The sequence below is a fragment of the Tachyglossus aculeatus genome, chromosome 6 (genome assembly GCF_015852505.1).
Source record: "Tachyglossus aculeatus isolate mTacAcu1 chromosome 6, mTacAcu1.pri, whole genome shotgun sequence".
Taxonomy (NCBI): domain Eukaryota; kingdom Metazoa; phylum Chordata; class Mammalia; order Monotremata; family Tachyglossidae; genus Tachyglossus; species Tachyglossus aculeatus.
In genome coordinates this window covers 259,572-272,051 of record NC_052071.1, presented here as the reverse complement: position 1 = coordinate 272,051, position 12,480 = coordinate 259,572, and the positions used below count along the sequence as shown (strand labels likewise).

The window sequence follows — 12,480 nt, the reverse complement described above, 5'->3', positions numbered from 1 at the left end:
GGGAAGCCGGTCCAAGGAGAACAGGGGGGTCAATTCCAGAGAAGGTCGAGGGGGCAGGTCCAGAGATGGCAGGGGCATCGGTCCAGAGGGGGCGGGGCAGGCAGGTCCAGATACAGCGGGGGGAGCGCCATTCGATAGAGCCTGGGGTGGGGGGGCAGGTCCAGAGAGAACAGGAGGGCAGGTCCAGAGAGGGTGGGGGGGCGCAGGTCCAGAGAGGGAGGGGGGGCAGGTCCAGAGAGAGCGGGGGGCAGGTCCAGGGAGAGCAGGGGGGCAGAACCAGAGAGGGTTGAGGGGGAGCAGACAGAGCAGGGAGGGCAGGTCCAGAGAGGGCGGGGTGGGGGAGGACATTCCAGAGCTAGCTGGAGGGTGCCGGTCCAGAGAGAGCAGGGGAGGAAGGCAGGGGGGGGCATGTCCAGAGACAGCGGGGGGTGGGGGAGGCAGTCCAGAGACAGCAGGGGGGCCGGTCCAGAGACAACAGGGCATACAGGTGCAGAGAGGGTAGGGGGGCAGGGCCACAGAGGGCAGGGGAGGCAGGGCCAGAGAAAGAGGGGTGGGCAGTGAGGCAGCCAGCCCGGAGAGAGCAGGGAGGCAGGTCCAGGTCCAGATAGACGGGGGGCGCGGGGGGCGGTCCAGAGAGAGCGGTTGGGGGGCAGGGGGCAGATCCGAGAGAGACGGGTGGGGCAGATCCAGAGATGGCAGGGGGGGGGCCGGTCCAGAGACTGCAGGGGGGCAGGTCCAGGGAGAGTGGGGGGTCCTCCCCCTGCCCACTGTGGTCATGCCCCCCTGCCCCCTCTGGTCCAGGTCTGGTCTGGAGTGCGGAGTGAGGCACTGAGGCGGGCCGGCCCTGAGGGAGCTGGCCGGGCCCCGAGGGCCGCCCGCCCGCCCGCCCGTCCGTCCCCGTTGTCCGGTCCATTGTGTCCGGCCTCCTCCGGCCCGTCTGTGACCCCTCAACCCCACGACCACGGGAGCCCGGGCCACCGGACTCCAGACAAAGGTGCAGGGGAAGCCGGCCTTTGCCCGGGCAGAGCACACCCAACGTTGTCATGAAGGCCCTGGATGAGCCCCCCTACTTGACCGTGGGCACAGACGTCAGCACGAAGTACCGAGGAGCTTTCTGCGAGGCCAAGATCAAGACCGCCAAGAGACTGGTCAAAGTCAAGGTAACGTTTCGGCACGACTCTTCGACAGCGGAAGTACAGGATGACCACATCAAGGGCCCTTTAAAGGTGGGCACTGCTGTGGAAGTGAAGAACGCAGATGGAGCATATCAGGAAGCTGTCATCAATAAACTGACGGACGCAAGTTGGTATACCGTAGTTTTCGATGACGGCGACGAGAAAACACTCAGACGCTCTTCCCTGTGCCTGAAAGGGGAAAGACATTTTGCTGAAAGCGAGACACTAGACCAGCTCCCTCTCACCAACCCCGAACATTTTGGCACGCCAGTCATAGGGAAGAAAACAAACCGGGGACGGCGGTCTAACCATATCCCAGAAGAAGAATCCTCGTCATCTTCCAGCGACGAAGATGAAGACGACCGGAAACAAATCGATGAACTACTCGGAAAAGTGGTCTGCGTGGACTACATTAGCCTGGATAAAAAGAAAGTTCCAGGATTTCCAGCGCTGGTGGTCTGCCCGGATTGCAGCGACGAGATTGCGGTGAAAAAGGACAACATCCTGGTCCGTTCCTTCAAGGATGGCAAATTCACCTCTGTCCCCTGGAAAGACGTCCAGGAAATTAGTAGCGACGCCGCGCCGAAGCCTGATGCCGTGTTAAAACTAGCCCTTTCCACTGAGCCGTGCTGCCTCGCTGTGCCTCAGTTCCCTCATCTGGAAAATGGGGATTGGGTCTGTGAGCCCCATGTGGGACAACCTGATTACCTTGTATCTCTCCCAGTGCTTAGAACGGTGCTTGGCACATAGTAAGCGCTTAACAAATACCAAATTATTATTATTATTATTATTATTATTATAATTACTCTTCCCACCCCTTCAAGCCTTATCGAAGCCTTATCCTGTATATATGTATATATGTTTGTACGTATTTATTACACTATTTATTTTGCTTGTACATACCTACTCTATTTTATTTTGTTAATGTGTTAATTGATTGATTAATTAATTAATGGAAATGCAGTCATGATTCAGCACCTGTATATATGTATATATGTTTGTACGTATTTATTACTCTATTTATTTTATTTGTACATATTTATTCTACTTATTTTATTTTGTTAATATGTTTTGTCTGTCTCCCCCTTCTAGACTGTGAGCCCGCTGTTGGGTAGGGACCGTCTCTATATGTTGCTGACTTGGACTTCCCAATCGCTTAGTACAGTGCTCTGCACACAGTAAGCGCTCAATAAATACAACTGAATGAATGAATGAATGGTCCTGCCCCCCCACCCTCTCTGGCAGGCACGTCCAGAGAGAGTCGGGGGTGTGGGGGCTGGTCCAGAGAGAGCCCGGGGGGCAGTGGCCGGTCCAGAGAGAGCCGAGGAGGAGGTCCAGGGAGAGCAGGAGGGGCATGTCCAGAGAAGGTGGAGGGGGTATGTCCAGAGAGGGCGGGGGGGGCGATCCAGAGAGGGCAGGGGGCTGGCAGGGCCATAGGCAGCAGAGGGGGGGGGCGTTTAGAGACGGCCGTCGGAGCCGGTCCAGAGATGGCAGGGCATATAGGTGCAGAGAGAGCAGGGCCAGAGTGGGCAGGGCCACAGAGAGCCGGGGGGGGGGGGCAGGGCCAGAGAGAGAGGGGTGTGCCACTGTAGAGAGAGCAGGGGGGGGGCGGTCCAGAGACAGTACGGGGGCAGATCCAGAGAGAGCAAGGGGGCAGATCCAGAGAGAGCAAGGGGGCAGATCCAGGGGGGGTAGGGGAAGCAGGTCCAGAGATGGAGGGGAGGGCAGGTCCAGAGAGGATGGGGTGGCGGGTCCAGTCCAGAGATAGCTGGGGGGTGCTGGTCCACAGAGAGCAGGGTGGGGGTGGTCCAAAGAGAGCAGGGGAGGAAGGCGAGGGGGCATGTCCAGAGATGGTGGAGTGGGAGCGGTCCAGAGACAGCAGGGGGGGGCTGGTCAAGAGACAGCGGGGCATTTAGGTGCAGACAGAGCGGGGGGCAGGGCCAGAGAGAGCAGGAGGGCAGGTCCACGGTGGGGGGCAGGTCCAGAGAGAGCAGGGACGTCGCAGGTCCCGAGAAAGCGGAGGGAAGGGGGGGAGCAGGTCCAGAGAGGGGAGAGGAGAAGGTCCAGAGAGAGCAGGGGAGAAGGTCCAGAGAGGGCAGTGGCGGGGGCTGGTCCAGAGACGTCGGAGGGAGCAGGTCCAGAGAGGGTGGGGGGGAGCAGGTCCAGAGAGAGTGAGGGGGACCAGGTCCAGAATGGGCAGGGAGGGCAGATCGGGGCGGGGGGCAGTCCAAAGAGGGAGGGGAGGGCGGGTCCAGAGAGGGCGGGGTGGGGGGTGTCCAGTCCAGAGATAGCTGGGGGGTGCTGGTGCACAGAGAGCATGGTCGGGGCGGTCCAAAGAGAGCAGGGGAGGAAAGCAGGGGGGGCATTTCCAGAGATGGCGGGGGGGGGGCGGTCCAGAGACGGCAGGGCATATAGGTGCAGAGAGGGCAGGTGGGGCAGAGCCAGGGGGGCAGGGCCACAGAGGTCGGGGGGGGGCAGGGCCATAAGGAGAGGGGTGGGCCACTGCAGAGAGAGCGGGGGGGCCAGTCCGGAGAGAGCCGTGGCGGGGGCGGGTCCAGAGAGAGCAGGGGAGCAGATCCAGAGAGAGCAGGGAACGAGGTCCAGGGAGAGCAGGAGGGGCATTTCCAGAGAGGGTGGGGGACCGGTCATAGAGGGCAGGGGGCGGGCAGGGCCAGAGATGGCGGGGCAGTCCAGAGAGAGCAGGGCATATAGGTCCGGAGGGGCGGAGGGGAGGTCCAGAGAGGGCAGGTGTAGCAGGTCTAGAGAGGACAGGGTGGGCAGGTCCAGAGAGCTCGGGGGGGTAAAGAGAAAGCTGGTGGGGGCAGTCCAGAGAGAGCTAAGGGGGGTGTCTAGAGACAGCAGGGGAGGCCAGTCCGGGGAGAACAGGGGAGGCCAGTCCGGGGAGAACAGGGGGGTCAATTCCAGAGAAGGTTGGGGGGCAGGTCCAGAGAGGGCAGGGGCAGGCAGGTCCAGATACAGCGGGGGGAGCGCCATTCGATAGGCTGAGGGGGCAGGTCCAGAGAGAACAGGAGGGCAGGTCCAGAGAGGGCGGGGGTGGGCAGGACCAGGGAGAGCAGGGGGGCAGGACCAGGGAGGCTTGGAGGGGGAGCAGACATAGGAGGGAGGGCAGGACCATAGAGGGCAGGGTGGGGGAGGCCATTCCAGAGGTAGCTGGGGGGTGCCGGTCCAGAGAGAGCAGGGGAGGAATGCCGGGGGGGCATGTCCAGAGACGGTTGAGGAGGCGGTCCAGAGACAGCAGGGGGGGCCGGTCCAGAGACAGAAGGGGGGGCCGGTCCAGAGATGACAGGGCATATAGGTGCATAGAGGGTGGGGGGGCAAGGCCACAGAGGGCAGGGGGGCAGGGACAGAGAGAGAGGGGTGGGCCTCTGTGGAGAGAGCAGGTGGGGCCAGTCCAGAGAGCAGTGAGGCAGCCAGCCCGGAGAGAGCAGGGAGGCAGGTCCAGGTCCAGATAGACTGGGGGGGAGGGAGGGGTTCAGAGAGAGCACTGGGGGGGTGGGGGCAGATCCAGAGAGAGACCGGGGGGCCGGTCCAGAGACGGCAGGGGCGGCAGGTCCAGGGAGAGTGGGGGTCGCCCCCATGCCCGCTGCGGTCATGCCCCCTTGCCCCCTCTGGCCCTGCCACCCCTGCCCTCTCTGGCAGGCAGGTCCAGAGAGAGCCAGGGGTGGGGGGTCTGGTCCAGAGAGAGCCAGGGGTGGGGGGCACAGTCCAGAGAGAGCAGGGGAGGAGGTCCAGGGAGAGCAGGAGGGGCATATCCAGAGAGGGTGGAGGGGGACATGTCCAGAGAGGGTGAGGCAGGGGGGCCGATCCAGAGAGGGCAGGGGGATGGCAGAGCCAGAGGCAGCGGGGGGGTGTTCAGAGATGGCAGGGGGAGCCGGTCCAGAGACGGCAGGGCATATAGGTGCAGAGAGGGCAGGGGCAGAGGGGGCAGGGCCACAGAAGGCGGGGGGGCAGGGCCAGAGAGAGAGGGTTGAGCCACTGCAGAGAGAGCGGGGAGGGCCGGTCCAGAGAGAGCAGGGGGGCAGATCCAGAGAGAGCGGGGGGCAGATCCAGAGAGAGCGGGGGGGCAGATCTAGAGAGAGCGGGGGGGGCAGATCTAGAGAGAGCGGGGGTGGGGCAGGTACAGAAAGGGCAGGGGAAGCAGGTCCAAAGATGGGGAGGAGGGCAGGTCCAGAGAGGGCGGGGTTGCGGGTCCAGTCCAGAGATAGCTGGGGGGTGCCAGTCCACAGAGAGCAGGGTGGGGGTGGTCCAAAGTGAGCAGGGGAGGAAGGCGAGGGGGTATGTCCAGAGATGGCGGGGTGGGGGCAGTCCAGAGACAGCGGAGGAGCGGTCAAGAGACAGAAGGGCATGGAGGTGCATAGAGGGCAGGGGGGGCAGGGCCAGGGGGGCGGGTGGCAGGGCCAGAGAAAGCAGGAGGGCAGGTCCAGAGAGAGCAGGGGAGCAGGTCCAGAGGGAGCAGGAGGGCAGGTCCGGGAGGGGGCCGCAAGTCCAGAGAGACCAGGTGGGTTGCAGCTCCAGAGAGAGCGGGGGACGGGGGGGGGGGGGCAGGTCCAGAGAAGGGAGAGAAGAAGGTCCAGAGAGAGCAGGGGCGGGGGCTAGTCCAGAGAGGGCTGTGTGGGAGCAGGTCCAGAGAGGTCGGAGGGAGCAGGTCCAGGGGGGGGGGGAGCAGGTCCAGAGAGGGCGGGGAGGCCAGATCCAGAGAGGACGGCGGAGGGGGGGGGCAGGTCCAGAGATGGCGGGGAGGGTGGGTCCAGTCCAGAGATAGCTGGGGGGTGCCAGTCCACAGAGTGCAGAGTCGGGGCGGTCCAAAGAGAGCAGGGGAGGAAAGCGGGGGGGGGGGGGGGGCATGTCCAGAGATGGCGGGGGGGCGGCGGTCCAGAGACGGTGGGGGGGGTGGGTCCAGAGGCAGCAGGGCATATAGGTGAAGAGAGGGCGGGGGGCAGAGCCGGGGGGCAGGGCCACAGAGGGCGGGGGGGCAGGGCCAGAAGGAGAGAGATGGGCCACTGCAGAGAGAGCCGGGGAGCCAGTCCAGAGACAGCAGGGAGGCAGGTCCAGGGTGAGGTGGTGGTGGTGGGGAGCTTGTCCAGAGAGAGCCGGGGAGTGGGCAGGGCCAGAGATGGTGGGGCAGTCCAGAGAGAGCAGGGCATATAGGTCCAGGGGTGAGGCAGGTCTAGAGAGGACAGGGGGGCAGGTCCAGAGAGGGTGGGGGGGCAGGTCCGAAGAGAGATTGGGGGGGGGTCCAGAGAAAGCTGGTTGCGGCAGTCCAGAGAGAGCTGGGGGGGGGTGGCAGAGAAAGCTGGCGGAGGGGTGGTCCGGAGAGAGCGGGGGGGGGGGTCCAGAGAGAGCTTGGGGTAGGGCGGTCTAGAGACAGCAGGGGAGTCCAGTCCAGAGAGAGCAGAGGAAGCCGGTCCAGGGAGGCAATTCCAGAGAAGATCGTGGGGGGGGGGGCAGGTCCAGAGATTACAGGGGCATCGGTCTAGAGGGGGGCGGGGGCAGGCAGGTCCGGATACAGCAGGGGGAGCGTCAGTCTATAGAGCCAGGGGGACAGGTCCAGAGAGAACAGGACGGCAGGTCCAGAGAGAGCAGGGGGGGAGGTCCAGAGAGGGCGGGGGGGCAGGTCCAGAGAGGGCGGGGGGGGAGGCAGGTCCGGGGAGAGAAGGGGGGCAGGTCCAGAGAGGGTTGACGGGGAGCAGACAGAGCGGGGAGGGCAGGTCCAGAGAGGGCGGGGGGGAGGCCATTCCAGAGATAGCTGGGGTGTACTGGTCCAGAGAGAGCAGGGGAGGAAGGCAGGAGGAGCATGTCCAGAGACGCCGGGAGGTGGGGAGGGCGGTCCAGGGATGGCAGCGGTGGCTGGTCCAGAGACAACCGGGCATATAAGTGCAGAGAGGGTTGGGGTGCAGGGCCAGAGGGGCAGGGCCACAGAGGGCAGGGCCAAAGAGAGAGGGGTGGGCCTCTGCTGAGAGAGCCGGTGGGGCCAGTCCCGAGAGAGCAGGGAGCCAGGTCCAGGTCCAGATAGAGCGGGGTGGGGGCGGTCCAGAGAGAGCGGTTGGGGCGGGGGTGTCAGATCAAGAGAGATAGCAGGGGGGCAGATCCAGAGATTGAGCAGGGGGGCCAGATCCAGAGACAGAGCGGGGGGCCAGATCCAGAGACAGAGCAGGGGGGACAATTCAGAGACACAGGGGCCAGTCCAGAGACGGCGGGGGGGGCAGGTCCAGGGAGAGTGGAGGGCCTCCCTGCCCCCTTGCCCCCCCGGCAGGCAGGTCCAGGGAGAGCCGGGGGGGGCGGTCCAGAGAGAGCCAGAGGAGGGGTCCAGGGGAGGAGGTCCAAGGAGAGCAGAGGAGGAGGTCCAGGGAGGGCAGGAGGGGTATGTCCAGAGAGGGCGGGGGGCCAATCCAGAGAGGGCAGGCAGGGCCAGAGATTGCGGGGCAGTCCAGAGAGAGCAGGGCATATAGGTCCAGAGAGGGCTGAGGGGGGGGGTGGGGGGGAGTTCCAGATAGGGCGGGGGGGGGGAGGTCCAGATAGGGCGGGGGGGCAGGTCTAGAGAGGACGGGGGGACAGGTCCAGAGACCTGGGGGGGTTCCAGAGAAAGCTGGTGTGTGTAGTCCAGAGACAGCTGGGGGGGGAGGGGGTCTAGAGACAGTAGGGGAGGCCAGTCCAGAGAGAGCTGGGGAAGCCGGTCCAGGGAGAAAAGGGGGGTCAATTCCAGAGAAGGTCGGGGGGGGCAGGTCCAGAGATGGCGGGGCGGGCGGGTCCAGAGAGGGTGAGGTGGGGGGGTCCAGTCCAGAGATAGCTGGCGGGTACCGGTCCACAGAGAGCAGGGTGGGAGCGGTCCAAAGAGAGCAGGGGAGGAAAGCAGGGGGGGCATGTCCAGAGATGGCGGGGGTGGGGGGCCAGTGCAGAGACAGCAGGGCATATAGGTGCAGAGAGGGCAGGGCCACAGATGTCAGGGGGGCAGTGCCACAGATGGCAGGGGGGGCAGAGCCAGAGAGAGCAGGAGGGCAGGTCCATAGAGAGCAGGAGGGCAGGTCCAGAGAGAGCAGGCGAGCAGGTCCAGAGAGAGAAGGGGAGCAGGTCCAGAGAGGTTCGGGGGGCGCGCAGGCCCAGAGAGGGGGAGCACAGGTTCAGAGAGAGCGGGGGTGGGGGGCAGGTCCAGAGAGAGTAGGGGAGAAGGTCCAGAGAGCGGGGGTTAGGGGGGAAGGTCCAGAGAGAGCAGGGAGGTCAGGTTCAGAGAGGGTGGGACGGGGGGTCCAGTTCAGAGATAGCTGGTGGGTGCCAGTCCAGAGAGAGCAGGGTGAGGGCAGTCCAAAAAGAGCAGCGGAGGAAGGCCAGGGGGCATGTCCAGAGACGGCGTGGGGGGGGGGGGCGCTCCGGAGACAGCAGGGAGGGCCAGTCCGGAGACGGCTGGGGAGGCCGGTCCGGAGATGGCTGGGGGGGCGCCGGTCCGGAGACGGCAAAGGGAGCCGGTCCAGAGACGGCAGAGGGAGCCGGTCCGGAGGCGGTAGGCGTGGCCGGTCCGGAGACTGCAGGGGGAGCCGGTCCGGAGACGGCAGTGGGGGCCGGTCCGGAAAGAGCTGGGGTGGGGGTGGTAGTACAGAAAGAGCCAGGGGTGGCAGTCCAGAAAGAGCCAGGGGTGGGGGGCGCTCCAGAAAGAGTGGGGGGTGGGGAGGCAGGTCCAGCAAGAGCAGGGGGGGACAGGTCCAGAGAGAGCAGGGCATATAGGTGCAGAGAGGGCAGGGGGCAGGGCCAGAGAGAGAGGTGTTGGCCAGTGCAGAGAGAACGGGGGGGTCAGTCCAGAGAGAGCAGGGGGACAGGTCCAGAGGGGGGACAGCTCCGGGGGTGGCAGGTCCAGAGAGGGCGGGGTGGCTGTCCAGAGAGCTGGGGGGTGCCAGTCTAGAGAGAGCCTGGCAGGGGGCAGTCCAGAGAGAGTAGGGGAGGCCGGTCCAGAGAGAGCAGGGCGGGGGTGGAGAGCAGGGGAGGAAGGCCGGGGGGGCCGGTCCAGGGAGAGCCGGGGGGGAGGGCAGGTCCAGAGAGAGCCCGGGGGGCATGTCCAGACAGAGCCGAGGGAACAGGTTCAGAGAGAGCCGAGGGGGCAGGTCCAGAGAGAGCAGGGCAAATAGGTCCAGAGAGGGCGGGGGGGGGGCAGCGCCAAAATGACTGGGGTGCGCCGGTGAGCAGCAGGAGGGGCGGTCCAGAGAGGGCAGCGCGGGGGGGAGGGGGCAGTCCAGAGATACCTGGGGGGTGCCGGTCCAGAGAGAGCAGGGTGGGGGTGGTCCAGAGAGAGCAGGGCAAATAGGTCCAGAGAGGGCGGGGGGGGGCAGGGCCAAAATGACTGGGGTGCGCCGGTGAGCAGCAGGAGGGGCGGTCCAGAGAGGGCAGCGGGGGGGGAGGGGGCAGTCCAGAGATACCTGGGGGGTGCCGGTCCAGAGAGAGCAGGGCGGGGGTGGTCCAGAGAGAGCAGGGGAGGAAGGTAGGGGGTGCTTGTCCAGAGACGGCAGGGGGGACCGGTCCAGAGACGGCAGGGGGAGACCTGTCCAGAGACAGCAGGATCAGGAGAGAGCGGGTGGGGTTGATTCTGGAGAGAGCCGGGCTGCACAGCCAGACAGACAAGGAAAATAGGACTAGAGGGAACAGTGGGGATAGTTCCATACAGAACAGTAGGGATAGGTCCAGACAAAGCAAAGGCGGGGCATAGTTCCAGACAGAATGGGGGAGGGAGGGGGTAATACTTCCAGAAAGAGCGGGGGGGGTGTTGGTGACGGTCCAGGAACAGCGCCGGGTGGGGGGCGGTCCTGAGAGAGCGGGGGGGGGGGAGCGGAGAGAGCAGGCAGGGGCAGGTCCGAAGGGATAGGCGGGGGCGGGTCCGGAGGGAGCGAGCGGGTCCGGAGAGAGCTGGGCAGCAGAGCCAGACAGAGACGGGGGTAGAAGCAGACAGAGAAGGGGTGATAGGACCTTAAATAGAAGGAAAATAGGACTAGAGGGAGCAGGGTGGATAGGTCCATACAGACCAGTGGGGATAAGTCCAGACAAAGCAAAGGCGGGGAATAGTTCCAGACAGAGCAAGGCAGGAATAGTTCCAGACAGAATGGGGGGGGGGGTACTTCCAGACTGAGCAAGGCAGGAATACTTCCAGACAGAATATCGGGGGGTGGGAATGGAAATACTTTCAGAAAGAGTGGAAGGGGCGGTCCAGTGAGATCTGGGGATGGCCTGTCCAGAGAGAGCGGGGGGGAGGGGTCCAGAGAGAGTGGGGGGGTGGTCCAGAGAGAGCGAGGGGGCGGTCCAGGGAGATCTGGGGGGTGCAGGGTCCGGAGAGAGCGGGAGGGGCGGGTCCGGAGAGAGCCGGGCTGCAGAGCCAGACAGAGAAGGGGGGCAGAACCAGACAGAGAAGGGGTGATCGGAACCCGATAGGAAAGGAGAGATAGGACCTTACAGAGGAGGACAATAGGACTGGGGGGAGCAGGGGGAATAGGTCCATACAGAACAGTGGGGATAGGTCCAGACAGAGCAAAGGGGGCGGGGGAGAGTTCCAGACGGAGCAAGGCAGGAATAGGTCCAGACACAACGGGGTGGGGGTGGGGGTGGGAAGGGGAGGCGGGGAAATACTTCCAGAAAGAGCTGATGTGGGGGGGGGTTGGTCCAGAGACAGTGGGTGGGGGGGTCCAGAGAGAGCCGCGGGGGCCGGTCCAGAGAGAGTGGGCGGGGGCAGGTCCAGAGAGAGCCAGGCTGCAGAGCCAGACAGAGAAGGATGGCACAACCAGACAGAGAAGGCGTGATAGGACCAGTTAGAGAAGGAGAGATAGGACCTTACAGAGAAGGACAATAGGAGTAGAGGGAGAAGGGGGAATAGGTTTATACAGAACAGTGTGGATAGATCCAGACAGAGCAAAGGGGGGAATAGTTCCAGATGGAGCAAGGTGGGAATAGTTCCAGACAGAACGGAGTGGGGGGAGAATACTTCCCGAAAAAGCGTGGGGGCGGTCCAGATACAGAGGGGGGAGGTGGGGCGGTCCAGACAGAGAAGGGTGGCAGAACCAGACAGAGAAGGGGTGATAGGACGAGATAGAGAAGGAGAGATAGGACCTCCAGAAAACACAATACGACTAGAGGGAACACGGGGTATAGTTCCATACAGAACAGTGGGGATAGGTCCAGGCAGAGCAAAGGGGGGAGAACAGTTCCAGACGGAGCAAGGAGGGAATAGTTCCAAATAGAACAGGGGGCCGTGGGGGAATACCTCCAGAAAGAGCATAGGGGTGCCTGTCCAGAGATAGCGCGGGGGTTGGGGGGGAGGTGCCGGTCCTGTGAGAGCGGGTGGGGGGTGGTCGGGAGAGAGTGGGGGCGGGGCCCGGTCCAGAGAGAGCTGGGGGTGGGGGCGGGCGGTCCGGAGAGAGCGCGGGGGGGTGGGGGAGAGGGCCGGGTCCGGAGAGAGCCGGGCATCAGAGCCAGACAGAGAAGGGGGGCAGAACCAGACAGAGAAGGGGTGATAGGACCAGATAGCGAAGGAGAGATAGGACCTTACAGAGAAGGACAAGAGGACTAAAGGGTGCAGGGAGCATAGGTCCCTACAGAACAGTGGGGATAGGTCCAGAAGGACCGGGGGTGTGTGTAATAGTTCCAGACAGAGAAAGGCAGGAATAGTTCCAGACAGAAAGGGAGGGGGCGGGGATACTTCCAGAAAGAGCGGGGGGCGGTGGACCAGAGACAGCGGGGGAGGCGGTCCCGGGGGGAGAAGGCAGTCCAGAGAGGGGGGGAGGGGACTGGTCCGGAGAGAGAGGGGAGGGGGCCGGTCTGGAGAGAAAGAGGAGGGGGATGGGTCCGGAGAGAGCGCGGGCGGGTTCAGAGAAAGCCAGGCAGCAGAGCCAAAGAAAGGGGGCAGAACCAGACAGAGAAGGGGTGATAGGACCAGTTACAGAAGGAGAGAAAGAACCTTACAGAGAAGGACAATTCGACTAGAGGGAGCAGGGGGGATAGGTCCATACAAAACAGTGGGGATAGGTCCAGACAAAGCAAAGGCGGGGAATACTTCCAGACTGAGCATGGCAGGAATAGTTCCAGACAGAACGAGGGGGGGGGGGGGATCCTTCCAGACGGAGCAAGGCGGGAATACTTGCAGACAGAAGGGGGGGGGGTGTGGAAATACTTCAAGAAAGAGCGGGGGGGAGGGGCGCTCCAGTGAGAGTTGAGGGGGGGGCTTGTCCAGAGAGAGCGGGTGGGGCGGTCCAAAGAGAGCAGGGTGGGGGTTCGGTCCAGAGAGAGCAGGGGGGGCAGGTCCGGAGTGGGGGGCGGG

General features: G+C 64.2%; 1 protein-coding gene across 1 annotated transcript; it reads left to right on the top strand.

Moving 5' to 3' along the window:
- Positions 1-1,043: 1,043 nt before the first annotated feature.
- On the top strand, positions 1,044-7,271 carry LOC119929983 (AT-rich interactive domain-containing protein 4B-like). The gene is made up of 2 exons (XM_038748379.1): positions 1,044-1,801; positions 7,172-7,271. Exons 1-2 carry the CDS (start codon positions 1,044-1,046, stop codon positions 7,269-7,271), a joined length of 858 nt encoding a protein of 285 aa, XP_038604307.1.
- The last annotated feature ends 5,209 nt before the right edge of the window (positions 7,272-12,480 follow it).

Coding starts and splice junctions, on each gene's coding strand:
- LOC119929983 (XM_038748379.1), top strand. CDS start 1,044: ATGAAGGCCCTGGATGAGCCCCCCTACTTGACCGTGGGCACAGACGTC. Junction 1,802..7,171: donor CTAGCCCTTTCCACTGAGCC/GTGCTGCCTCGC, acceptor CGGTGGGGCCAG/TCCCGAGAGAGCAGGGAGCC.